The sequence below is a fragment of the Pseudopipra pipra genome, chromosome 6 (genome assembly GCF_036250125.1).
Source record: "Pseudopipra pipra isolate bDixPip1 chromosome 6, bDixPip1.hap1, whole genome shotgun sequence".
NCBI classification, from domain to species: Eukaryota; Metazoa; Chordata; class Aves; order Passeriformes; family Pipridae; genus Pseudopipra; species Pseudopipra pipra.
In genome coordinates this window covers 4,001,920-4,025,788 of record NC_087554.1, presented here as the reverse complement: position 1 = coordinate 4,025,788, position 23,869 = coordinate 4,001,920, and the positions used below count along the sequence as shown (strand labels likewise).

The 23,869-nt window shown below is 46.7% G+C and overlaps 4 protein-coding genes across 4 annotated transcripts; all 4 read right to left on the bottom strand.

Annotated features, from left to right (window-relative positions):
- Positions 1 to 6,067: 6,067 nt before the first annotated feature.
- Positions 6,068 to 7,334, bottom strand: LOC135416768 (olfactory receptor 8A1-like). The gene has a single exon (XM_064660083.1). The coding sequence runs from the start codon at positions 7,240 to 7,242 to the stop codon at positions 6,286 to 6,288; it is 957 nt and encodes a 318-aa protein (XP_064516153.1). The 5' UTR covers positions 7,243 to 7,334; the 3' UTR covers positions 6,068 to 6,285.
- A 2,078-nt stretch (positions 7,335 to 9,412) lies between these two features.
- On the bottom strand, positions 9,413 to 10,689 carry LOC135416767 (olfactory receptor 5V1-like). Its single transcript, XM_064660082.1, has one exon. The coding sequence runs from the start codon at positions 10,507 to 10,509 to the stop codon at positions 9,502 to 9,504; it is 1,008 nt and encodes a 335-aa protein (XP_064516152.1). The 5' UTR covers positions 10,510 to 10,689; the 3' UTR covers positions 9,413 to 9,501.
- A 5,194-nt stretch (positions 10,690 to 15,883) lies between these two features.
- LOC135415411 (olfactory receptor 4E2-like) lies at positions 15,884 to 17,557 on the bottom strand. The gene has a single exon (XM_064657086.1). It carries the CDS (start codon positions 16,858 to 16,860, stop codon positions 15,934 to 15,936), a length of 927 nt encoding a protein of 308 aa, XP_064513156.1. The 5' UTR covers positions 16,861 to 17,557; the 3' UTR covers positions 15,884 to 15,933.
- A 2,115-nt stretch (positions 17,558 to 19,672) lies between these two features.
- LOC135415410 (olfactory receptor 4S2-like) lies at positions 19,673 to 23,573 on the bottom strand. The gene is made up of 2 exons (XM_064657085.1): positions 22,686 to 23,573; positions 19,673 to 20,974 (listed from the first exon to the last, which is right to left on the bottom strand). Exons 1-2 carry the CDS (start codon positions 23,556 to 23,558, stop codon positions 20,918 to 20,920), a joined length of 930 nt encoding a protein of 309 aa, XP_064513155.1. The 5' UTR covers positions 23,559 to 23,573; the 3' UTR covers positions 19,673 to 20,917.
- Positions 23,574 to 23,869: the final 296 nt, after the last annotated feature.

Sequence of the window (23,869 nt, the reverse complement as noted above, 5' to 3'; positions counted from 1 at the left end):
ATACAATGTGGACCGTTTTAATTTCAAGAAAGGATGAGAACTTGCACCACCTCCTTCTTGCAAGTGTTTTCCCCTAAAATCTCAGGTGGTTAATGGGAAAGAGAATTAAAGAACTTAATTTGGGACTGCAGGACTGGCTCTGGATGTGGTTCTGGGCAAAGAGAGCCAGAGATGGTTCAGTGAAAATTTCTTCTTTGTATTTTCACATTTGTTAAAATGAGGGGGAAAAGAGGAAAGGAAAGCAGAAATAGGAAAGAAAAGAGGAAGGAAAAAAGGGAAAGGATGCAGAGAATGTGGAAAACTTACCTCCTCTGTGTTTGAAGATCTAATTGTTTGTGTAAGGGCTGCAATTTATCTCCTCAACCTCTGCCTTTCCTGGGATGAATGAGATAGAGCCCATTCTTTCAAAAACAGAGAACAGCCTCTGGGAAGCTTGCAATGCTTGCTTTGGAGGTGCAATAATCCCACCTAATTGAATTTCTTGCTTTCCTGTATCAGCAGGTGTATCTGGATGTTTCCTGCCCCCGAGAGCTGCTTTGGAGGCTGCTTGGAGATGGGTGGGCACTGAAGGCTGCACACCCAGCCCAGCAAGCAGAGAGAAGGCTGAGAAGCCAATTGTTTAAGTAGCTCTTCTTAAGCATCTCCAAGGAAATCTCCCACCTCAAGGGCTTAATTCCCTGTTTCTGTAGAACTCCTGCAGCCTCTCCAAGGAAATGTCTCCTCTGCAGGGCTCTTGGGGCTGCAGGAGGGAGGTGTGAAGGCTGAATGAAAGGAAGTTGGGAAGGAGGAGAAATTAATCCTGTCCTGGGAGGGGAAGTTTACATCAGATAGGAGGAAAACTTTCTTCACTGAGAGGGTGCTGAAGGGGTTTCAGACTTGTGTGGATGTGGCACTTGGGGCCAGGGTTTAGTGGTGGCCTTGGCAGTGCTGGGGGAACTGTTGGACTCGCTGATCTTAGAGGGCTTTTCCAACCTGACTGATTCCAGGATTCCTTGAACTAACAGGCAATGGATGAGCTGACTATTAAACTGGACAAGCATGTGATGTGACCTAGTCCAGTTAACCATTCCCAGAATCCATCATGAAACCAGGATTTGTGGTTTTCCCAAGTCTAGAGGCCCACTGGATCCACTGCTTTGGCTTTATAGTTTTGTGAGAAATAAAACAGAACTTCTAAATCAGGTTTTATTCAAAAAGCAAACCACATCAATCAGGAATCATCATTAAAAAAATAAAAATAAATATAAAATCAGAGATCCCTAGTAGTAAGTAGAAGAGAGAAAGAAGATGGTCACCTCTTGATGACCCTCCAAGTCCCTGTTTGACATGAAATTTCATCACTGACAGCCCAGTGAATGAAGTCTCTTGCAAGAACTTGCAGGTTTCAGCAAAAATCAGGGAATTACAGAGTAAAGGAAAACCCCCTAATTTTACAAATTGGGAAACTGAGGGAGGGGAGGAAGTCAACTCTTGTGCATCTGTGGAAGTCAGCTGAGTTGAGTCTTTGCAACCCCAGGCTTTCCTATGATCACCTGATCAATTAGGGGGAGTGGCTTTCAAGTGCCAGAGGGGAGGGTTAGATGGGCTATTGGGAAGGAATTGTTGGCTGTGAGGGTAGTGAGACCCTGGTAGAGGTTGCCCAGTGAAATTGTGGATGCCCCATCCCTGGAATTGTTCGAAGCCAAGTGGGAGCAACCTGGTCTAGTGGTCAGTGGCCCTGCTGATGGAGTGGGTTGGAATTCAATGATCTTTGAGGTGCCTTCCAACCCAAACCATTCCAGGATGCAATGAATTTAAGCATCACTTAAACTCCTCACTGCTCTGAAGTTTCCTGTGTATTTTTAAATTCTGATATATGGGCATCAGTCAATAGTTTCATCCACTGCCCATGACTTTGTTTTGTTGACATTTCTTGCAGTTTGGAATGGCCCATTAACAGCCAAGGTGATGTGACCATCTCCTGACACAGAATGCCAGTGATCCCTGCAGGGAAAAGAGAAACCCTCCAATTTATGAGGAGGTTAAATAGTGCTCTGGGTGCAAATAGTCTTTTAATTTAAATAGCATTTTCCACTGGAGTCCTGGCCAGGTTAATAAGGGCTACCAGCAACAACTCAAGGAAGAACTATTGGGTGAGGAAGTTAAAGCTGTCTTACAGTCTTTGGGAAAGGAAGATGAACAAATATGTATCTGATTTTCAGTGGAAATGCAAAGTGTGAATGCAGAGGGCATGATTCATAGGAGGATTTCATGATAAAAATACATTTTTCCTCCATTTATTTGGATGATGGTGCTGTCTGTATTTCCATCCCCCTGTTCCAACAGGGCAGTCCCCCAACAGGGCTAAGAATATGAGAAGAGCTCTGTGGTGAGAGACAGGCCCAGGGGTATCCATTTGTGAGAGCAGCCAAAAAGAGACCGTCAGAGAAAGAGGATCAGAAACCGGATGAGTATTTTCTGTTCAATTTTTCCCGCTCTGGCAAAGAAAATCGTGGGTGGCTGACAGAGTTCCCTCTTTCTAGTGTTCCAGGCTGTTGGGCACAAGGAAAGAGCATGTCTTGGTTTTGAGGCAAACTTAGGGATAAGCCCCTTGCTCCAGAAAGGGGTAGCAGCTCTTTATCCTGGCTGAAGGTCAGAGAATCCTGGAGTGGTTTGGGTTGGAAGGGACCTTAAAGTTCATCTTGGGAGCACAGGGCTTTGGTGGGTGCGAGGGGTTGAAGCACAGCAGAATTAGACTTGATATTGCAACCATTCCAGCTTTGCAAGACAGGAGAAGCATCAAAATCTCCCATCTGCTCACAGCTTGGCAATTGCACTCAAGGTTGGTGACATGGATTCAGATGCCTGTTTTAAAAGGCATCCAGGATTTGGAGTTGCACACAAGCTGATATCCGTCCTTAGGCATCTCTCCATCCAGCTCCATTTGGATTCCAGCATCTCTGGAAAGAGGAGTGTTCCTGAATGGTTTCCAGCTGAGAAACAGCCACCAGTCCCATCTTATGGAAAACCAAGTGTTCTTATCTCTGTGTGGCACTCCATTTCCCCCCACCATTTTAACATGGGAATTTTGGTTTCATGAGGGTAAAAGGTAAAAGCATGGGATCAAATAGGGTTGAAGAAGAAGTTTGGAAAAATTAAAGCTTTTTCTTGTGCAAATGAGCAGGCCTAATGTTAATAATATATTGTATTTTTTTCTCTCTTTTTTTCTGTGGGTGTTAAACAGCCTATTTTAGTCTAAGTCTTGGTCTGTCTGAAATTAAAATAATAAATAGTGTTATGGAGAGTGGAAGCTAAAAGTGAAACTAAATAATAGATGGATCCTGAAAATTGAGCCGAGTTAGACTCAAAATGGCTCCAATATCTTCTTTAGCTTTTTAATCTGAAGAACAACAGCCTGGTGATATTTCAGGTGAAAATAGGAGTCGAGGTAACAGTCAGAATGGGATGGTCAGATATTCCTGCTGTTTGGTGCCATCCCAGACCAGGAGCCTTCAGCCACCTCCCAGGAGCATGAATTAATTAATTAGCCTTGAATGATGCCCAGAACTGAGTTTGGACGTGGTGGGCTGTGTGCTGGGGAAGTCTGCATCTCCTGAAAACTCTCTTTGGGACAGTGTAAGGTGACCCCTTGGATAGATGAAGCCTTTAGTGGGCAAATACAAGGAGAAATGGAAAAATGATCAGCACAAAGTGAGAGAGGAAAAGGGAAGTTTGTCCAGAGCCAGACACCAGCCTTGTCCTGGACCAACCCTGACTCCCACCACACCTAAAGGAGTGTTTAGTTTTTAAAAAACATTCTTCCCATGAGTGAAAGATAGGGCAGAGAAGGCAAAACTAAAATATCAAGAAGAGGCCTCCTCCAGCAGCAGGTGGAGGCAAAAGTCATAGCATGAGCCACTGGAAGCCTCAGCAGACCCAAACTCCAACAGCAGCTCAGTCATTACATCTCTTTCCATCCCAAATTACCTTTCCCAAAAGAAGGCCCTCCCCTGGGAGCAGCCACCCAAGGGTCTTCAGCTTAACAAGCCCTTCTGGGCATCCTGAAGAAGCCTCTAAAGATCTTGAAACCCTCTCAGGAAGCTCATGGCAGACCTACTTCATCCTTCTAACAAGCCCCTGGGGACAAGTTCACAGACACTAAGGAGAAGGAAACTTTCCTCCTTGTTAAAGGAAAGGAGAACTTGTAGAGCACTTTACTTTGTGACAACTTCTCCACAGCCTGAAGTTCCTCACTTCTGCCTTTGGGTGAGGGAAAGGGACATCAGCACCTTATTTCTCTTGGAGAACTTCTTGGCACCTGCCTGAATCAGCAGTGGGGTGGGGGGTGGTGTGAGCTCCTCAGTGTGACCTGGAAGCAGTCAAGGAACACCAAGGACAACAAGGGGATCCACATCCTGAGATGGTGCTGGGGAATCACACCTGAGGAGAGGCTGAGCAATAGGGCATCTGATGGAATTCAGTCTATCTCCATCGAAAGAAATGTCCAAAAGGAAATAAAAAGCCCCAAGTTCTGTCCTTGGCCACTGTTTCATGTTCTCTGCTGAGCTAAGCAAAGGGAAACAGCACCTCTGGTTTTTAATAGAATCTAGAGAAGAAAATTTACATTAATGAAAGACTCAGAAGATGAATTTAAACAGCTCATTTAATGTGTGCTTTATGTATACAGGGAAGTGTATTCAGCTGAAGGATATGAAGTTATATGGTGACTATCTTGGGGTCTAGAGGTGGCCAACAAATGAGTTAGTGCAGCATTCAGCCAAAATATTGAGATATATAAAATAAATTTGTTGAGAATTAGTAAAACTTTATATTTTATCTTGACTTTGAAAGTATTTTTCATTTAGTATTGCACATTAGAATTCATGCTCACCAAACACTCTGGAAATACAGCTTTCAGTCAAATTGCCTGCCAAAAATGGAAAAGAAAGCAAAGAGTTCTGGTTAACCAAAGAGAGGGATGGTTTTAGGATGGTGCCAGAAGATCTAAAATATCCAAAACTGATGGTTTTAAGTAGCTGCAAATATTTTGATGGGAAATGCAACCACTGCATGCAGGTTGTACTGCCATTGAGAGACCTGGAAAGGCTGGAGAAATGGGTCAGGAGGGACCTCCTGGGGTTCAACCAAGTGCTGCAGCCTGGGAGGAATAACCCCAGGCAGCAGGAAAGGCTGGAGTGTGACCTGCTGGGACAGCGGGCTGCCCATGAGCCAGTCCATGTGTGAAGGAAGGTCAAGATCCTCCTGGGCTGCTCTAGGAAAAGCACTGCCTGCAGGTCAGAGCCCACAGCTGGGGTTAGATGGGGCTTGGAGCAAGCTGGTCTAGTGGAAAGTATCCCTGCCCATGGCAGGGGGTTGAAACAAGATCATCTTTAAGGTCTCTGCCAACCCAAACCACTCTGTGATTCTATGATGATACAACCCAGTTGAAACATAAAAAAAAGCTTTATTTCCATAAAGGCAATCAAGACTGAAACCGCAGAAAGGTTGTGGGGTGCCCATGGTTAAACCTATTCAGAGTGGACTCACTCCTTGGCAGCCTGTCTGGTTGCCCTGGCTTTGAGCAGGACTAGGTCATCTCCAGAAGTCCCATCAAATTTCCACCATCCTGTGATTGTGTGTGAAGATCCAGAGCGTCCCCGTCTCGGGCTCTTGGACACCTTTTCCCTTGTTTTGCCCAGTGGCATCATGTCTATCACATGGCAGGTAGAGGGTAAGAGTCGAGGTCGAGTAAGTGGGCAAGAAGTTTGTACGTGAGACAAGAGTGATGCAACTTTATTAGTGGACAGAGTTTGAGAGCAGACTAATTAATTTTTCCGCTGTAACAACATCCCAAATGCTCTTGGAGGCAACAGTCTCAAAGACCTCCCAGACTCACAGAATCAAAGAATATGCTGAGTTGGAAGGGAAGGATCATGGAGTCCAGCTGCTGGCCCTGCACAGGACCATTCCCAAGTCACACCATGAGCAGGAGAGTATTGTCCAAACACTCCTTGAGCTCTGTCAGCCTTGGTGCTGTGACCACTGCCCTGGGGAGCCTGTTCAGTGCCCGGCCACCCTCTGAGAGAAGAACCTTTTTCTAACATCCAACCTAAAGCTCCCCTGACACAACTTCAGGCCATTGCCTTGGGTTCTGTCCCTGGTCACCACATGAGATCAGTGTCTACCCCTCCTCTTCCCCTCCCCAGGAAGTTGTAACTGCAATGAGGACTCCCCTCAGTCTCCTCTACATGAGAGATTCTCCTTAAAGAGAAAAAACCCAGGGAAACAATAGAAGGTAGCCTTTCATCAGTACATTGTCCTCCTGATGAAGCTGCTGAGGGCGTTGTTCACCTCCTGGTTCCTCAGGCTGTAAACCACAGGGTTCACCAAGGGCACTAGGGTGGTGTAGAACACAGATGCCACTTTCTTGCTCCTCAGTGAGTGGGCCGAGCTGGGCTGCATGTAGTTAAAGGCGAGAGACACGTAGAAGATGCCGAGGGCTGCCAGGTGGGCGGCACAGGTGGAGCAGGCCTTGCGCCGGCCCGCACCGGGGCCCATCCTGCCCACGGCCACCGTGGCGCAGGCGTAGGAGCCGAGGATGAGCAGGTTGGTGGCAACGATGTTGAACCCCACCAGGACAAACACCAGAGCCTCGTTGAGGCGCGTGTCCGTGGAGGCGACGAGGAAGAGCGGTGGCCCATCGCAGTAGAAGTCGTCGATGAGCAGTGGGCCGCAGAAGGACAGCCGGAGTGCCGCGCCAGTGTGGGCGGCCGCGCTCAGCAGCCCCACAAGGAAACAACCGGCCACCAGCCTCATGCAGAGCACGGGGGACATGATGAGCTCGTAGAGAAGGGGCTTGGAGACGGCCACGTAGCGGTCGTAGGCCATGGCTGCCAGCAGGTAAACCTCGGCCGTGCAGAACGCCGCGTAGAAGTAGAGCTGCGCGAGGCAGCCGGCAAAGGAAATGGCTTTGGTGTCTGCTGGGAGGTCCAGCAGCATCCTGGGGCTGATGGTGGAGGAGTAGCAAATGTCCAGGAAGGACAAGGCACTGAGGAAAAAGTACATGGGGGTGTGGAGGCGGGGGCTGACCCTGATGAGGGCGATCAGGCCCAGGTTCCCCACTAATGTCAGCGTGTAGGTGCCCAGGAAGAGCCCAAAGAGGAGGAATTTCAGTTGTGGGTGTTGGGTGAGTCCTGCGAGGGTGAACTGGGGCACCTCGGTGCAGTTCCCATCAGCCATCCTTCCATTCCTGCAGAGACACATGGAGGGTGAAACAATTCCTGATGCAATTCCCACTTCATAAACATCGATGTAAACAAGCTGGCGCTGGCACTGAATTTAAATGGAAAAGAATAAAATGGATGAACTGCTGACTTTTGTCTTGCTATGACAGAAATGCTTCTTCCATCTCTGGAAGAAGCATCAGCAGATCTTACAAGTTTTTTTTCCTTAAGTCCTTATAGAACGTAGGTTGTCACAACCTCCCCTTTGACCCAATTCCCTTCCAGTTTCAAGCCCCACATCTGTACAAGGACATTTCTGGACATTTCACTAATATAGATGTTTTACAAATATCCTGCTCACAGCTGCAACCCTGTACCCTTATTCACACTGATGAATTTTCCTGTATTTCAAACTATTACTTCATTTCAAATACCCTAAGCCTACGGTTAATACAAGGTCTCACCACCAAATGAAAGCATTTAAAAACCCAGAGCCTCTTGTAGTTAAATAATAGAGAATTTATTCATTTCTTAAGATGTCTCTTCTCCTGCAGCTCCTGAGGTGAAATACACTCCAGGAATGTGTCTGCAGCTTGCCTTTGGTCAGTAAATATTCTCGTTTTGGGATCTGTGTAACTGGGAGAACAGTGATCAGATATTGCCACTGGATTAGATATTTCCAACCCTTGTAATTGAAACCTTCCCTCAGTTCCTCATCCTGTTGATATACATTCGATTCCTCTACAGTCTTCACCCAGACTTGAAACTGCAGACTCTTGTGCCATTGAATCTGCATGAATTCCTGTGTAAAAGTGTTCTCCAACATGTGTTATCCTTTTTCTCCTCTTCTCTTCCTCATTGCTGCATTTTCTATCACTAAATTCTGAATCAAATCCTTAATTTTCCTGCCATACCTCAGAGTTTCCTCAGTTTTTCAGAGTTCTCCTCCATCCCAGGGAAACTCCAGGCAGGTAGCACCATCAGGCAGGGGTTGGTGGAAGATTTTGTCCATGCACAAGTTGATTTCATTGTTAACAGAGACTGAGTAAAGGCAGTCAACACTTTACCTCCAGCACTGCAGCAGCAATTCACCCACTCTCTGTCCTTCCAGAGATCTCCATGTTATTTTCAGAGCCAATTATTATGCCACAGGCAAAAAACAGGCTGCATAGGTCTTTATGAAGCCAGAATGGAGTCCATGCTCATGGGATAAGTGATCCCAGCCTCTCGAGGGCACCTGGAAAAGAGAGTGAGATTCCTCCAAGGGCATGCCAAAGGGATTTCTCTCGGAAGTTTTCTGTTTGGGGAATTTGTCAAAGCATCGGAAATAATATGTGTGTAGGATGATTGATTCTGCTTCCAGATATAAGTTTGGAAGAAATCAAAAAGCACAAGACCATGCATTTTGTGGAAAGATTTGATTTGGAAGAACTTTTTCTCCTGTGTGTTTGGGGAATAAACTGCAGCAACTGTTTATGAATGGGCCGACGGTTTATTACTGGAAACCCTGAGTTTATTTTTGCAGTGGCCACTTAGGTTAAATAGAAACCCTTGGGAGACAAATCTAACAGGATATATATTTAATATATATATCTTCTGACCATAGAAGACATGTAAAACTTCTTTTGGCACACAAAGAAACCCTTTGTGTTTCTCCTCTTCAGTCCAATGGGAATGGAGGATTCCAGCAAACAACACAGACCCAAAAAGGAGAGAGAGGGAGAGGAGTGAGATTTCATGGCTAATCCATAAAACCTGATTTAATAGATTTGGGATTTGATTTGAAAAGGGATCAAGGATTTTTATCTCCAATTTCCACCTCAGACAGGGTGGAAAGCTCTCTGTTTCTGCCATCTGCTCATGGAAGCACAAACCCTGTAGAAGTGACCAGGATAGAGGCATCTTGTCACCAAGGTGTTCCTTGGAGACCTTGAAGTCATGAAGCACTAAAAGAGCTCAGCGCCCCCTGCTGGCCGTGCTGAGAATCGCGACAGGGGACCAATCGCCAATCGCCGGCATTGGGGCTCTAAAACATGCATCCAACACCCGTGTGCTCTCACCTAACCTTCCTCTGGGCTCAGGGGACAGAAACCTTCCCAACTGAGGTCTTCTCCTGCTGTGACCGTGACCTAAAGCTGTGCCATCCAGTTGGCCCTCTGGAGGTGCACAGTTCTCCCTGCTAACTGCAAAGGGAGCCCAGAAAAGGAGTTTTGAGCCCAGAGGAGGAGTTTTGAGCCCCCAAAAATGAGTTTGGCTTGCAGCATCTACTTTTTAGAAGGTCAGTCACAAGCTGCAGTTCCTATCCAACTGCTGGAGCTGCAGAGGACGCCCGAGACTGGGCGAGGTGTTGTTGTGCTGTGACAGCAGTTCTGAGCTGTCTGATCGCTCTCCTTAGGGCACTTCTCAGCTCTTTGTTCCTCAGGCTGTAGATGATGGGGTTGAGCAGGGGGGTGAGGATTCCATAGAGCATGGAAACGATCCTATCCCGCTGAGGTGAGTAGGTGGAGGAAGGGCGCACGTAGGTGCAGATGGTGGTCCCATAGAAAAGGTAAACCACGGTCAGGTGAGAAGCACAGGTGGAGAAGGCTTTGTGCCTGCTCTGGGAGGAGTTCATGGCCAGGATGGCCAGGAGGATGTAGAGATAAGAGATGAGAGTGAGCACAAAGGCGCCGCTCCCCAGCACCCCAGCGACTGCCAGAATCACCAGTTCCCGGCTCCAAGTAGACGAGCAGGAGAGGCCCAGCACAGGAGGAATGTCACAGTAATATTGGTCCACGTGGTTGGAGTCACAAAAAAGCAGGGTAAAAACCAAAGAGGTGTGCAGGAGGGAGTTCAAAAACCCTACCAGCCAGGTGCCAATGGCCAGGTGAGCACACAGCTTCATCCTCATGATGTTCAGGTACTTCAGGGGGTGGCATACGGCGACGTAGCGGTCGTAGGCCATGAGAGCCAAGAGGAAGATCTCTGTGCCTACCACATGAATGAGGAAAAAGAGCTGGAAGAGGCAGCCCTTGAAGGAAATGCCCTTGTTGTCAAGCAACAAGGCCCCCAGCATCTTGGGCACGGTGATAGTAGGACATAAGATATCCAGCAAGGCTAAGTTGCCCAGGAAGAAGTACATGGGGTTGTGCAGGCGGGTGTCTGTGCTGACAGCAAGGAGGATTGGGATGTTGCCTGCCATGGTGGCCAAATAAATGGTCAGGAACAGCACAAAGAGGAGCAAACGGACGTGTGGAGCATCAGAAAGGCCGATGAGAATGAATTCAGACACTGCTGAGAGGTTGTGCCTCTGCATCTTGTCTTTCATTCTGGAAAGGAGACAGAGGTTTCCCTGGAAGAGAGAAAAAGTTGGGACTTAGTCAAATTTGCACCCACCTTCTGAAGAGTGCAAGGGGTCTGTTTTGCAGTTCAAAAACATTTGCAAGCTTGCATTGCCACACTCCAAATCTAAATCTGACCCACCTCTACCTAGTGTGAAAGGAAAAATGTAGGCATTCAGCTTCAAAGGCATGAATCCAGAATGTTGAATTCTTGCAAGTTGTCATCTCAGCCTGAAGAGCTGAAATTGGTTTTACCTTGTCTGAGGTGTCCAGCTTGGTTGGACACAGTTGCAGGCAAGGTGAGTAGTCTTTGAAGGTTGTCAGAGTGAGGAGAGTGGGGTACAGATCCCTAGAAAGCCTTTCAGCATAAATTATTTAGTGATAACAGTGTCCCCAACGGTGTCTAGTTTACCAGCTGAAACTAAACCTTATTTTTAGAGGAGTAATGCTATCCCAGAAGAATTAAATCCCTAATAATCAAGAGAAAAATGTCCTTTCTCGTGGCAGAGGGTTGGAACTAGAGGATCTTGAAGGTGCCTTCCTTCCAAACCATTCTGTGGTTCTATGATTTTGGTTCTTTCAGGTTCACCGAGTGGGATGTAAAAAGAGATCTAATCTGGTATCCAATTCAAGACTTCCCACCTTTCTCTACATTTTGCCCTCTAGACTTCCATAACAGAATTAGTCCTATTAGGATCTATCTGGACTTTTGCTCTTTTTTCAATTCAAAGAAGACTACATTTGGCATTCAAGGGTCTTCCAGTTTATCCTGCATTGCTTCCTGGAATGTAACTCAGGATTTATGGTAAGGATTTCCATATCAGCTCTATAGGGAGATAAAGCAAAGTTCAGAATAAGTGCCTCCTTTTTGGAGATTAGAGCTTGATTATGGGGCTGTTGGTGTGACTATTGTCCCACATTCTCATTTGTAAGAGATTTCATTGGTCCAGAGATTTAACAGGTGATTATGATATCCCATCCAAGGCAGGCTCCTCTGTGCTCTCATGTTCTCACAGAAGCTTGAGAGGGACCAAAGTCAGAGCTTAAAGTACGGAAGGGAATATTTTAGTCAACAGAAATAAAAGGCAGGTTCTTCAAATGGGGAACTCATCCAGGTGAAATACCACAGAAAGAACCCAGAAATACTCACTGCTCCACAGAATTAATGACAGGTAGTCCTGAGTATCCCCAGGAAACACAACTCTCCTTTTTCTTCCTTCACCATGGGATTGGAATATCTACATAGGACAGAACAATTCTTTCACTGTGAAGGAAGAGATGAGTCCAGGTTGGGCAGTGTAGCAATATTCACCCAGAGCCCTGTGAGCACTGGCAGAAGGGCTGGCTGGGCTGCCAGGGTGAGCACCTCTCCTCTTTGATGAGGTTTATAAACAAGAAGGTGTGTCTGGGGACAAGTGTCTCTGAAGCTTTTTTGGGTGTTACCTTAATTGCATGAATGTTTGGTTTTTTTTTTTCAGAATGTTGCCCAAGGGGGCTGGAAATGGAAGGAACTCAAATGATCAGCACTGCTTTTGGAGAGCTATCAAAAAATTGCCCTTTGGTTCCAGAAAGCACCCCTGCCTTAGTTTATGGGAGAATCACTTCCCATGTGATGTCCAGGACTAGGAAGAGGCCTGTTCCTATTGCAGCAATACCTGCCTGTAGTTTCTGCCCTGTTCTCATGAATGACACTGCCTGTCAATCATTTCTCAAGCTTGCTTGCTGTGTTTGCAGGCTGTGACTCTTTCAAAATTAAGGCATCTTCCATGGGACAAGGGGGGACACTTTTGAACTAAAGGATGAGAGATTTAAGTGACATATTAGGAAGAAGTTCTTCCCTGTGAGGATGAGGAGCTCCTGGCACAAGTTTGCCAGAGAAGCTGTGGCTGCCCCATCCCTGGAAGTTTTCCAGGCTAGGTTGGACAGGCCTTGGAGCAACCTGGTCTAGTGGAAAGTGTCCCTGCCCATGGCAGAGCACTGGAACACGATGATCTTTAATGTCCCTTCCAACCCCAACCATTCTGGGATTCCCTAAATTGCAGTTATCCACGGGTCTGGAATAAATCCACATGGTCCAGGTCTTTGCCTGTGTGCTGCAGTTGGCCCAAGGACCATAAACCGTCACACTTCCCATGAAGTTTTGCAAGAAAGAATGAAGAGAATAATTTTGTGTTAAAGCCAGATGCCAGAAAGGGCTGCAACAAGGGGATCAATCCCATGCATAGCTGTGAGGAGAAGGAGGGCTGTGCCTTTCCATTTTCCTACACTGGCTTCATGTCACTTCCACTGCCTGGGGCCCAGCTTTTCATTGAACAGCCATGAGAGGGCAATACCTCCCACAAAGTCAAGGTGCCACTCAGCCAGGACTACTTTTTGGACTGCTGACTCTCAGCTCTACATCCAGTGCTCCAGTGTGTATTTCCAGGGGTATTTTTAGTTGGGTCAATAGAAGTAGAAAGACAGGATGGTCTTTGGGCTAAGCTTTCTGCCTCAGGGTAAATCAGTCAATAAAAATCCCACTTGTATTCCTCATCTTGCAATGCCTCCAAGCAGCCTGGAGATCCTTGGGTGGTGTAAAAATGCCTTTAATGTTGCCACCCCATAGGAGCTGCTGGTATGGGCAGCCCAGTGAAAACTCTTTCTGTGTCTTGTTCACCCAAATTGCTCTGTCATTCCAAGCCACTTGGTACAAGGCAATTTGTGAGCTGTGGACTCAAGAAGGAATCCCTGGCTGAGGAGGCACAGTTGAAAGTTCCAGTTCTTACATTATATTCTCTTCTAAAACCAGTTATTAAAAAACAACACACAAAACACCCCCAAAACAGAAAAAAAATGTCTCTATTGGCAGAATGCAGATGTGCCCCAGTTGATGATATGCTGGATTAGCCCTGTTGCCCTCCCCTCCTGCCAAACCAGGACCACCCCCAGTGTAACACAAGCAAAGGGATTTGATTTTAACCATTCTAGGACTACCCAGCCCTGTTAAGCCTTGAGTTTTCCACCTAGAAATGCTCATGGTGAGCCCAGACTGACTGCAGTCCCTTTTCTCTGATGTCCATTTGTGTTTCAGTCCCATGGTCTTGAAACAAAATTGATTAGATGGGGATTTCTTCAGTTGACTTGGCATTTAACAAAAGCATTGTAGAGATCCTAGCAGTTGTCAAGGGAATATTTTTGCCCTTTGAGGCCATTTTTCCCTGTCCTCTGGATGACAGTGAGCTCAGAGCTGCTAATTTCCAGGAGAGAAAGAACTTGTGCTTTTAATGATGCGCAGTGGAGCCAATTTCCAGATGCTTCCAAACTCAACTGCCAAAGTTGCACCTTTGCAATTTGTCAGGCCCAACTTTTTAACAGCACCAACTGAGGCCTTATTAAAGTCATGCCAAGATGTTTCCTGGAGAGAAAAATCAATTGCATTGAATTGTTTGTCTTCCTAGAATGGTTTGGGTTGGAAGGGACCTTAAAGCTCGTTCATTCCAACCCCCTGCCATGGGAAGGGACACCTTCCACTGGACCAGGCTATTCCAAGTCCTATCCTTGTACTGAGTCACCAGCTCCCAAACGTATGGAATTTTCATTTGGTTTTCTGTTAAAGCTGAGCTGGGAGATGTCTTTGGAACACAAAACATGTAGTCCAAAACTGGGTGACCAGTCTCTGGGTGTGATTTCCTGCCTAGTTTTATGCCATCTAAACCAGAATTTTATGAAAGATGATAAGATTGTATGTGATTTCTATAATATACATTCTGAAATGTCTAATAAAAACTTGATTGGAATTCTTAAAAATTATCACAGGGATACATTTTAATTTTTTTCTCCATTGAAATTTACCCAATTGACTTGGAGGACATTTTAATATTTCAGCATTTCCCTCTAATACTAAAGAGAAAAACTCCCTTCCAATCCAGACCATTTCATGGTGATGCAATCATGATTCTAAGTAGGAATTCACCATTCAAATGAAGTCTGATTTGTATCAAGATGGGAGATAGGTGGAAATCTCTCTTAAGCAGGAGGATCAGGGACTCCCTGATGCTTCTGATCTTCCTCCTCTTTCTGCTGGTGTGAGAGTGAGGGCTAATTTCAGAGAGGAATTTGAGCCTCCCACTTCCTTTGCAGCAATTTAGTTTGGATATTGGGAAAACTTTCTTCCTAGAAGGGTTGTCCAGCCCTGGCAGAGCTGCCCAGGGCAGTGGTGGAGTCACCATCGCTGTGGGATTTAAAAGGCACGTGGATGTGGCCCTTGGGGCTGTGGGTTAGTGGTGGCCTTGGCAGTGCTGGGGAAGGGATGGACTTGCTGGTCTTAGAGGGCTTTTCCAATATAAATAATTGAGTGATTCTAATTTCGATGGGATGAATCCAATCCTAAATCATTCTGGTTGGTGTTCTCCTGATGGCAGCCACTGCACTTCCAACCCTGATGGATTTGGTGATGTCATTGCTGCCCTCAGAAAGGCTAAAGTTGGCTGAAGAAGTAGAGAAACTTAATTACTGTGAGGTGGAAATGTTGCTTACTAAAAACACATCACAGAACACAATCCTACTGCCTTCTCCTTAATCTTCTTCCCCAAACACTGTTGTTATCTCCCCAGGCAAAATGCTGGATTGGGTCACTCCTTCATAGGATCACAGAATCTCCGGCTGATTTGGATTGGAAGGAACTGTAAAAATCATCCAGTTCCACCCCCTGCCATGGGCAGGGACACCTTCCACTAGCCCAGGTTGCTCCAAGCCCTGTCCAATGTGGTCTTGAACACTTGCAGGGATGGGGCAGCCACAGCTTCTCTGGGCAACCTGTGCCAGGGTCTCACCCCCTTATAGGGAAGAATTTCCTCCTAACATCCAATTGAACCCACCCTCTGTCAGTGTGAAGCCATTCCCCCTTGGCCTGTCACTGTATGTTCTTGTCCAAAATCCCTCTCCTTCCTCTATGTATTGTCCCTTATATGTTTTTAATAATGCACTTCAGTGAGAGAATCAGGGCTATGTTCTGAAAGGTTAAAAGAATTCCCATCCTTATATGTCTGAAGAAAACCCTACAAACAATGTCTGCACTGTCTCTGCCTTCACCTGAGAACATCGGTGTCAGTGGGGGAATTTGGGGACACTAAGTGCATGTGCCTCTGCCATCTGCTGTCACAGTACAGTAACAGCACGGCAGAGAGGGAGAAAATGCTTGTGCTGGATTTATTTATTTGAAACTTATGATCCCACACAAATTAAACTGTTTAGACCGCTTTGGATTTTCAACATGGATTTTTAATATTTTAAAAAGCTTCAATTTTTCAACACGGATTTTTAATATGAATATTTATATATGTATGTGTATATATCCACACACCTAATTTGAAGTATGTAGGCATTAGTCACCAAGCCATCAGTCTGTAGGAACGTCCCTCCAGGTGCAAGTCTCAGAAGACGCTGCAGCACTTCCACAGCCTGTGCATGGATTCCTTCACCTCGTTATTCCTCAGGGTGTAGATGAGGGGGTTCATCAGCGGGGACAAGATGGTGTAGATGACACAGACGTACTTGTCGAAGGGGAAGGTGCAGGGGGGCCTCAGGTAGATGAAGATACAGGGCAGGAAGAAGAGGGTGACGACCAGCAGGTGCGAGGTGCAGGTGGAGAGCGCCTTGCAGTGGCCCTGGGTGAGGCGTCCCCGGAGGGAGAGCAGGAGGAGCGTGTAGGAGGTGAGCAGCAGCAGGAAGCAGCCCAGGGAGATGAGGCCGCTGTTGGAGGCCATGAGCCACTGGGTGAGGTAGATGTCGGCGCAGGCCAGGCGGATGACGGGCTGCACGTCGCAGAAGTAGCTGTCGATGGTGTTGGGGCCGCAGAAGGGGAGCTGGACTGTGAGCCAAGTCTGGGTGATGGAGTGCAGGAACCCCCCTGCCCAGCAGGAGCAGACCAGCAGCCAGCAGGCCCAGCGGCTCATGATGGCCGTGTAGTGCAGGGGCTTGCAGATGGCCGTGTAGCGGTCGTAGGCCATCACGGCCAGGAGGAACATCTCCGAGGAGCCAACAAAGTGCAGGAAGAAGAGCTGGGCGATGCAGCCTTCAAACACAATGGCCTTCCTGCGGGAGAGCAGGTCCACCAGCATCCTGGGAACGGTGACAGAGGTGCAGCAGATATCGAGGAAGGACAGGTTGCAGAGGAGAAAGTACATGGGTGAGGAGAGCTTGGGGTCAGTCCTGACTGTCACAATGATGAGAAGGTTCCCCAGCAGAACCATGGTGTAGACCAGGAATAAGATGGTGAAGAAGACGACTTGCAGCTCCCTGGCGTCAGAGAGCCCCAGGAGGATGAATTCAGTCACCTGGGAGAAGTTGCTCCGTGCCATGGCTGCAGCTCAGGCTCCCGTGGCACAGGTGTTGGGGGGCAGTCATGGGCTGGCCAGCAAGAGAAGGGAATGTGCTACAGCTCCAAGGGTCATGGATGGTGACAGCAGTGTGCATTTGCTGCTGTTTTTCCTGCTACAGAAAGCACAGTGTCATGTCCTAAATCACAGTGAGCAACGTTTGCAAAGAGCACTGTCCCCTGCTCCTCTGCCTTCCCGCTCCCGTTTCAGATCTCTGACCCCTCCACACTGACCCTCACCCCTGAACCCACTGTTTTCCTGCACTGTAGTTGTTGTGACAAATGTGTGCTCCCATTCTGTCAGGGAGGAATCCCAGAATCGTGGAATCATTGAGGTTGAAAAGATCTCTGAGATCATGGAGTCCAACCCTTCCCTCAGCACTGCCAAGCCCACCACTCAACCATGTCCCCAAGTGCCACATGCACATGTCACTTCAAACCCTGAAGGCATGGCAATTCCACCACATCCTACTCTCACAGAATAGAGAGCTGGAAAAATGCTACAGTGTCCTTTTATCTGTTGGGAATTGGAAGGGCTAGGATGGAAGTAAATCCTGCCACGCTCAAGCATCTTCTCTACAATATATGGCTCAGGCACGAGATGCTGCATGTTCTTTTCCTAATGGCTCTCCTCTAAGTTGAGGAAAGGACTCTCTAGTTAGCTCATCCACTCTGAAACTGGAAATACGTGCACAGAAGCCACGTTCCTCACTGGAAATGCTCCCCCCCGAGCCAGCAGCTGTTTGAAAGCTTGAGTGCTCCCTTAGGCCTGCTGTTATCAGGACACACTCTCCCTCCCAAAATTGGGTCTCTAACAAAGCAGAAGCTGCAACCCCCTGCCCAGTTTCTCTACCTCTTTATTTTTCAAAGGAATTGTTAAAGTTCTCCAGTAGACAAATACATTCACTGTCTTGGGGAGGTTCAAATGGGACCAGCAGAGGAATGCCCATTTCCATTTACAATCCCACCAGGAAATTCCTTTGCTGCTCATTTCTGCCCAAGAGTTTCTAACTCAGCAAGCAGGAGGTTACTAGCAAGAAACCGGAGTCTGTTTTTCTTACGTGCCTCTTGCCTTTTGCACTTTCCTCAGGTCTTGCTCTATTTTCTCCCCTTTCTGGTAGATCTTAGAACAGAATTCAGAATATCTGTCTGCAAATCACGGCATCAGTTTAGGAATGATCCCACTTTTCCCTCTCTCTTTCCCATGGGCTCAGTAGTTTTCCAGAGGTGCAAGAAAGGGTGAAGAGTCTACAGCCACCCCAAGGTTGTACTAGACAGAGAGCTCAGAACAGGCATCACAGTTGGTGTGTAGCAGCTCTGCCTCCCTGTGTAGTCAAGAAAGAGGAAGAAACACCTTAAAGACATGACTCAGTTGACCTTTTTTAGGTCATTACACCACAGTGAGATGATTTAGCCCATCAAAGATTGTCCCTCTGTCCTTGAGTGTAAATGGAGAGCAGATACCTGCCCCAGGCCAGATGTCTAGGATGCCATCAGCATTAAATAAAGCTGCCTTAAAGGATCCCAATGGCCAACATTTAGCATTTACATGTTTCTGCACATTTTTCGACACTTTACCAAGGATTCCTCTCTGCCTTTCACATAAACAAACACCACCACACACATGTGCTTTAATACCACATGGCTGACACGAAGAACATAAGGAAAGGAGAGAAAAATGCTTCCTACAGTACCCAGTTCCTAAATGTTGCTACATCAACTTTCTGAGCTCCACATTTGTTGCCTGAAAACGTTTGAAATCATTCACTCCATGTTTCAAGGTCTTCACCAGACTGGTCAGGGAATTGTTCCACTCTTCTTCCTCCTGCTTGCAATTCCTGTACCCTTGCTCTTATTTTTCTTGTTGCATGAAAACTTGCTTCAGGTATTTTTCAAGGCAGTTTTTTTTCTTGCCAGGCAGGTTTTACTGTGATGGCATCAATGTCCTGTTTTCTGTCTGTCACTTACACTGAGAGATCCAATGAGGGAACATCTCCAAGGCTTTCGGAACTGAGCTCTGCATTTCCCGCATCTTCCTTCTCCCTGAAGTCACCCCACCCCAGCACAGCCTATAAATACTCCTGGAACATACTGGGGACTAAACACAGGCAAAAGAGAGTTGGACCTGAGAGAAATGTGTCATTAGCAAACTGCAAGCAGGTCCCCCAGGGCCTTATTAAATAGTTTTGCTGGTTGGGTCCCTTGGTTGGGTCCCAAGTCACTTGAGGACCTTTTGTGAGTGGAGTCCTGGAGGTTGATGAAGAGAGGAGAAAACACCACACACTTCCAAGCACTCAGAAGACCTTTGTATGAAACAAAGCCTGAAGTTTCTAGTAATAAAATGGCAAATGTAGGGTTCTACCACTGATCTGTGCATTGAGCCAGTGTGAGGCAGCAGGAAATGTTGCTTGAGATCAGAGAGCTTCAGGGCCAGGACAGGGAGTCCTGGTTTCCCAGGGATAGACTGGATCAATGCCTCACCAGGATGAGATGTAAACATGACCAAATAGGAATGTTCACTCCCCAAGTCAAAGGAAGGCCTGGGCAGACCATGATATTGGTGGGGATATGTCACTGAGAACTGTGGCTCAAGTTCAAATCAGATTGAACTGATTCTTCCAGCCATGGTGTTAACTGAGAAGAGATCCCCCATCTTTATCCCAACATTATTTATTTCAATTTTTTTCTTTCAATTTCTTCCCATAGCCAGCTGAGGATGAGTGAGAGAGGGGCTGTGGGGGTTTCCAGCAGCCAGCCAAGGAATCAAACTCATGGCATGAATTTTAAAGCCTAGAATCTACTCTCTGAAAGCATGTAATCTCTAAAAAGAATGAATGTGATTATTGAATTTGAAGGCCATTTCTGCTCCATCTTCAGGGGCTGCTCCTCCAATCCAGAAAGAAAGTCTTATTGACTGTATCCCTGGGTTTAGTTTTACACAATGAAGATAAACCCTTCCTCTTCTGCCAGTCCTGGTTACCTCTTTGTCTTCCTATTCTGATGGACATATAGAGAAATTCTAACACCTTTTTGTCCATGTAATGATGTTTTACTTCTAATTTTACTACCATCATAAAGTGCCAAGGACTTGCTGCTGTATTTCATCTCCATGTGTCACCAGTTACCTTCAGGCAAATGAGTGAATTGTCAACTATTTTAAGGACATCTCATTCCTCTGCTTCCCTTTCCAAAATTTTAGGGCCAATAGAAGTTTTTAGAAAATTCATGCCTTGACCACAGCCAGTCAATTTGCAGTAGAAGGGCATTGCCCAGAGTTGTGAGATTCTGGGGTCATTTCTACATTGCTGTAGTGGAAATAGCTTGTCCTCCTTGTCCTGTCACTCCAGGCCCTTGTCCAAAGTCCCTGTCCAGCTCTCTTGGAGCCTCTTCAGGCACTGCAAGGGGCTCTAAGGTCTCCCCAGAGCCTTCTGCAGGCTGAACACCCCCAGCTGTCCCAGCCTGCCTTCAGAGCAGAGGGGCTCCAACAGACATATCAACCATGCCTGTGCTCTGTAACCATGCTCAGGCTGCTGCCCTGATAAGGATCACCTGTGACATCAGATCAGTGTCTCAGGATTCCTTGAAATAAAGTTGATCCAACCCATAATAGCCATAATTTCCTGTTTATTGTACAGGAGTGGTTTTTGGAGGTGGGCATTAATTTGCATGTCTTCCAGTTGTTGGCAGTGGACCTCCTAGGGGAGTATTTGAGCACCCAGGGGCAGGAGGGAGAACAAATCTGAAGGAGACAGCACATTCACCAGAAGATAGGAAATCTATCAAAATGGGAGCATTCAGACTGACTCGCTGTTGTAGGAAAGCTTCCAGCTCTTACCCTGATGAACATTTTATCATGATACTGATATTGAATCGGAATAGTAATGATTTCACTGGAAATTGCACAGGTAGAGGAAGAAGGAAAGATTCCCCTCCAGTAATTGGCAGCAGCAAATCACCAAACTTCCACCAAATACCAGTTTTTCTTTCCCTCTCCATGATGTCTTAAGCTCCTGTCATCTTACAAACATTGCCGTGTCCTTTCATTTCTCACTCCTCCTCACTGTCCTGCTCCACAACTTTTTCATGCTGTTTTTCACCTCTTGGTTTCTCAGGGTGTAGCTGAAGGGGTTGAGCATGGGTGTGATGATGGTGTAGAAGACAGAGACCACCTTGTCCGCTGGGCAGGTGGCGGAAGGGCACTGGTAGATGAAAATGCAGGGCCCAAAGAACAGGGTGACGACCATGATGTGGGAAGAGCTTGTGTCGAGAGCTTTGAGCCACCCTTTGGGAGACTGTGTCCTCAAGGAAAGCAGGATAGCAGTATAGGATACTGCAAGGACAACAAAAGAGCCCAGGGAAATCTGGGCTCTGAAAATGCCACTGCTGACAGCTACGCAGTAGCTGCTTTCTATCCTAAGCTACTGTTTCTCATCTGCATCCTTATTTCTTATTAACTTGCTCTTACCACTGCACAAAAAAAACCCAAAAATCACACCTGTGCTACAGATGTTATCCCTTAGATGCCTGATGAATATAAATTTGAAACAAGAAGTAACACAGGAAATTACTTCAAAAATTTGGAAAGGTTTGTGGTGAATTCCTCTCTTCCTATCAGTAATTTTTACTGCCACCGTGCAAAGCACAGAAGCAACATTTTAGCTCAAGTCTGAAGTTCTTGTAAGAATTCTTAACAAAATGTGGAGAAGCCTAATGCTGCTTTCAGTGACACCTTCCATAAGCTCTGGGGGAATACTTGCTCAGCAGCATGCAAAAATGAGACCTCCAAAAACCCCATTGGTGTTCACCTCCAAAGCATTTAAAATTGATCTATTTTTAATATTTTGTGTGTGTTTGTTATAAGTGACATTTTTGTGTGTTATCCTGACCCTATCTTGGGCTGGGAACACCTTGTAACCTTCACTCCAACTTAAAGCAAGGAGTTATCTTGACTCCTGGAATAGTTGCTAAACAATTCTTTTTTATTATTATTATCCCATGAATCTGTGCCTCCAAAGCCCTACTTTGGTGACTCCTTAATTTTTAACAGTCAGAAAAGTGTGTTTAATTAGATGTGTGATTCTCTATTAGTCTAAGGATGAAAATAAAAGACATGAGGTCAAGCTGAAAGATAGAGGGTAGGGTTGGAAGGATGGCAGCAGGGATGGGAGAAGTAAATAGACTTGTAGGATTCTAGAATATCTGTTTGGTTTGGAAGGGACCTTAAAGACCATCTCATTCCACCCCCTGCTATGGGCAGGGAGACCTTCCCCTAATCCAGGTTGCTCCAAGTCACATCCAACCTGGTCTGGAACACTTCAGAAAGGATTTGTTGAGGGGAGAGGGGAAGGGGAGAAGTTTCCTCTCCCATTACTTGCATCAGCAAAGGACTCAACTCCCACATAATATCAGGGTTTTGTGTTTGTTTTTTTAATGGGATGCTCTACCTGGACAACATTTTCAGTCCTTTTGATAGTATTTATTTCAACACTGGTGTTGAGTTTGTGCTCAAGAGGCCCTGGTCTGGACCTGTGCTTGTTGACAAAGAATAGATAGGGAATGCCAGCTCATCACAGAGTTCACAGTGTCTTTTCCCCTCAGCAAATAAACCTTTAGTGCCTTCCTAATTACAGCAGGAGCTCCCAGCAAGCTGTCCTGTAAAGGGCAGGTGGTGAGGAATTGTCACAAAAGAAATCATAGCCAAAGATGCTTGATTTTCTCTGATCCTTTGGAAACATGACTATGGTCCTGCACCTTTGCATTTTGGCTTCCCACTTTTCTGCTCCACAGCTTTCTCATGGCACTCTTCACTTCCTGGTTCCTGAGGGTGTAGATGAGGGGGTTCAGCATGGGTGTGATGATGGAGTAGAACACGGCCACGCCCTTGTCCTCCACCAGGTTGCTGGAGGGGCGGATGTAGATGAACGTGCACGGCCCGAAGAACAGGATCACCACGGTGATGTGGGAGCCGCAGGTGGAGAGGGCCTTGTGCCACTCTGCAGCTGTCTGACCTTTCAAGGAAACCAGGATGACAACATAGGACGAGACCAGGATGGCAAAAGCACTCAGAGTTATCAAGCCACTGTTGGCGACCACGGAGGCACCCACGGCACGGGTGTCGGCACAGGCCAGGCAGAGCAGTGGGTGGACATCACAGAAGTAGTGATTGATTTTGTTTGGGCCGCAGAATGGGAGGCAAATGGTGAGAAGGAGCTGCAGGGTGGAGTGGAAGAAGGCCCCAAGCCACGAGCCCAGCACCATGAGGCCGCAGGTGCGGCCGCTCATGAGGGCGGCGTAGTGGAGGGGCCTGCAGATGGCAACGTAGCGGTCGTAGGCCATGGCCGTGAGGAGGAAGATCTCAGCGCAGCCAAAGAAGTGAAACCCAAAGAGCTGGGCCATGCAGCCCACAAAGGAGATGCTTTTACTGCCCCCCAACAGGCCAGCAATCATTTTGGGAGCCGTGGTGGAGGAGTAGCAGATGTCTACAAAGGACAGGTAGCAGAGGAAGAAGTACATGGGCGAGTTGAGGCCCTGGCTGCTGATGACAGTGACCACTATGAGCAGATTTCCTGCCACAGTGATCAGATAGAAAGCCAGAAAGAGCACGGAATATATTTTCTGCAGCCCCTGGTTCTCCGAGAGGCCCAGGAGGATGAATTCCTTCACGCTGCTGGCGTTGTCCATGTTAAGGCGTTGGGGGATATTTGATGCAGAGCCTGGGAATGCGGAAAAATAAAGGCAAAACAATTCCTCAGGTTTTTTAATGATTAAAAATGAATTCTTGATCAGAAGTACAGTCACACTAAGAAAAGTGTAGGACTAGAACTAAGTTTATCAAGGATGGGGTTTTTTTGGGTTTTTTTGTTTGTTTGTTTGGTTTGGGGTTTTTTATGTTTTTTTGATTTCTGTTGTTGATTTTTCTTTCCCTCCCCCTCTACATGGTTAATTTGCCTTGCATGAGACTTCAGCCATAGAACCATAGAATCCTGGAGTGG

Excerpts from the sequence above, each read along its gene's own strand:
- LOC135415411 (XM_064657086.1), bottom strand. The coding sequence starts at position 16,860 with ATGGCACGGAGCAACTTCTCCCAGGTGACTGAATTCATCCTCCTGGGG.
- LOC135415410 (XM_064657085.1), bottom strand. The coding sequence starts at position 23,558 with ATGGACAACGCCAGCAGCGTGAAGGAATTCATCCTCCTGGGCCTCTCG. Across the intron at positions 20,975-22,685 it reads ACACCCTCAGGAACCAGGAA|GTGAAAAACAGCATGAAAAA; the intron begins GTGAAGAGTGCC and ends AGAAACCAAGAG.
- LOC135416767 (XM_064660082.1), bottom strand. The coding sequence starts at position 10,509 with ATGAAAGACAAGATGCAGAGGCACAACCTCTCAGCAGTGTCTGAATTC.
- LOC135416768 (XM_064660083.1), bottom strand. The coding sequence starts at position 7,242 with ATGTGTCTCTGCAGGAATGGAAGGATGGCTGATGGGAACTGCACCGAG.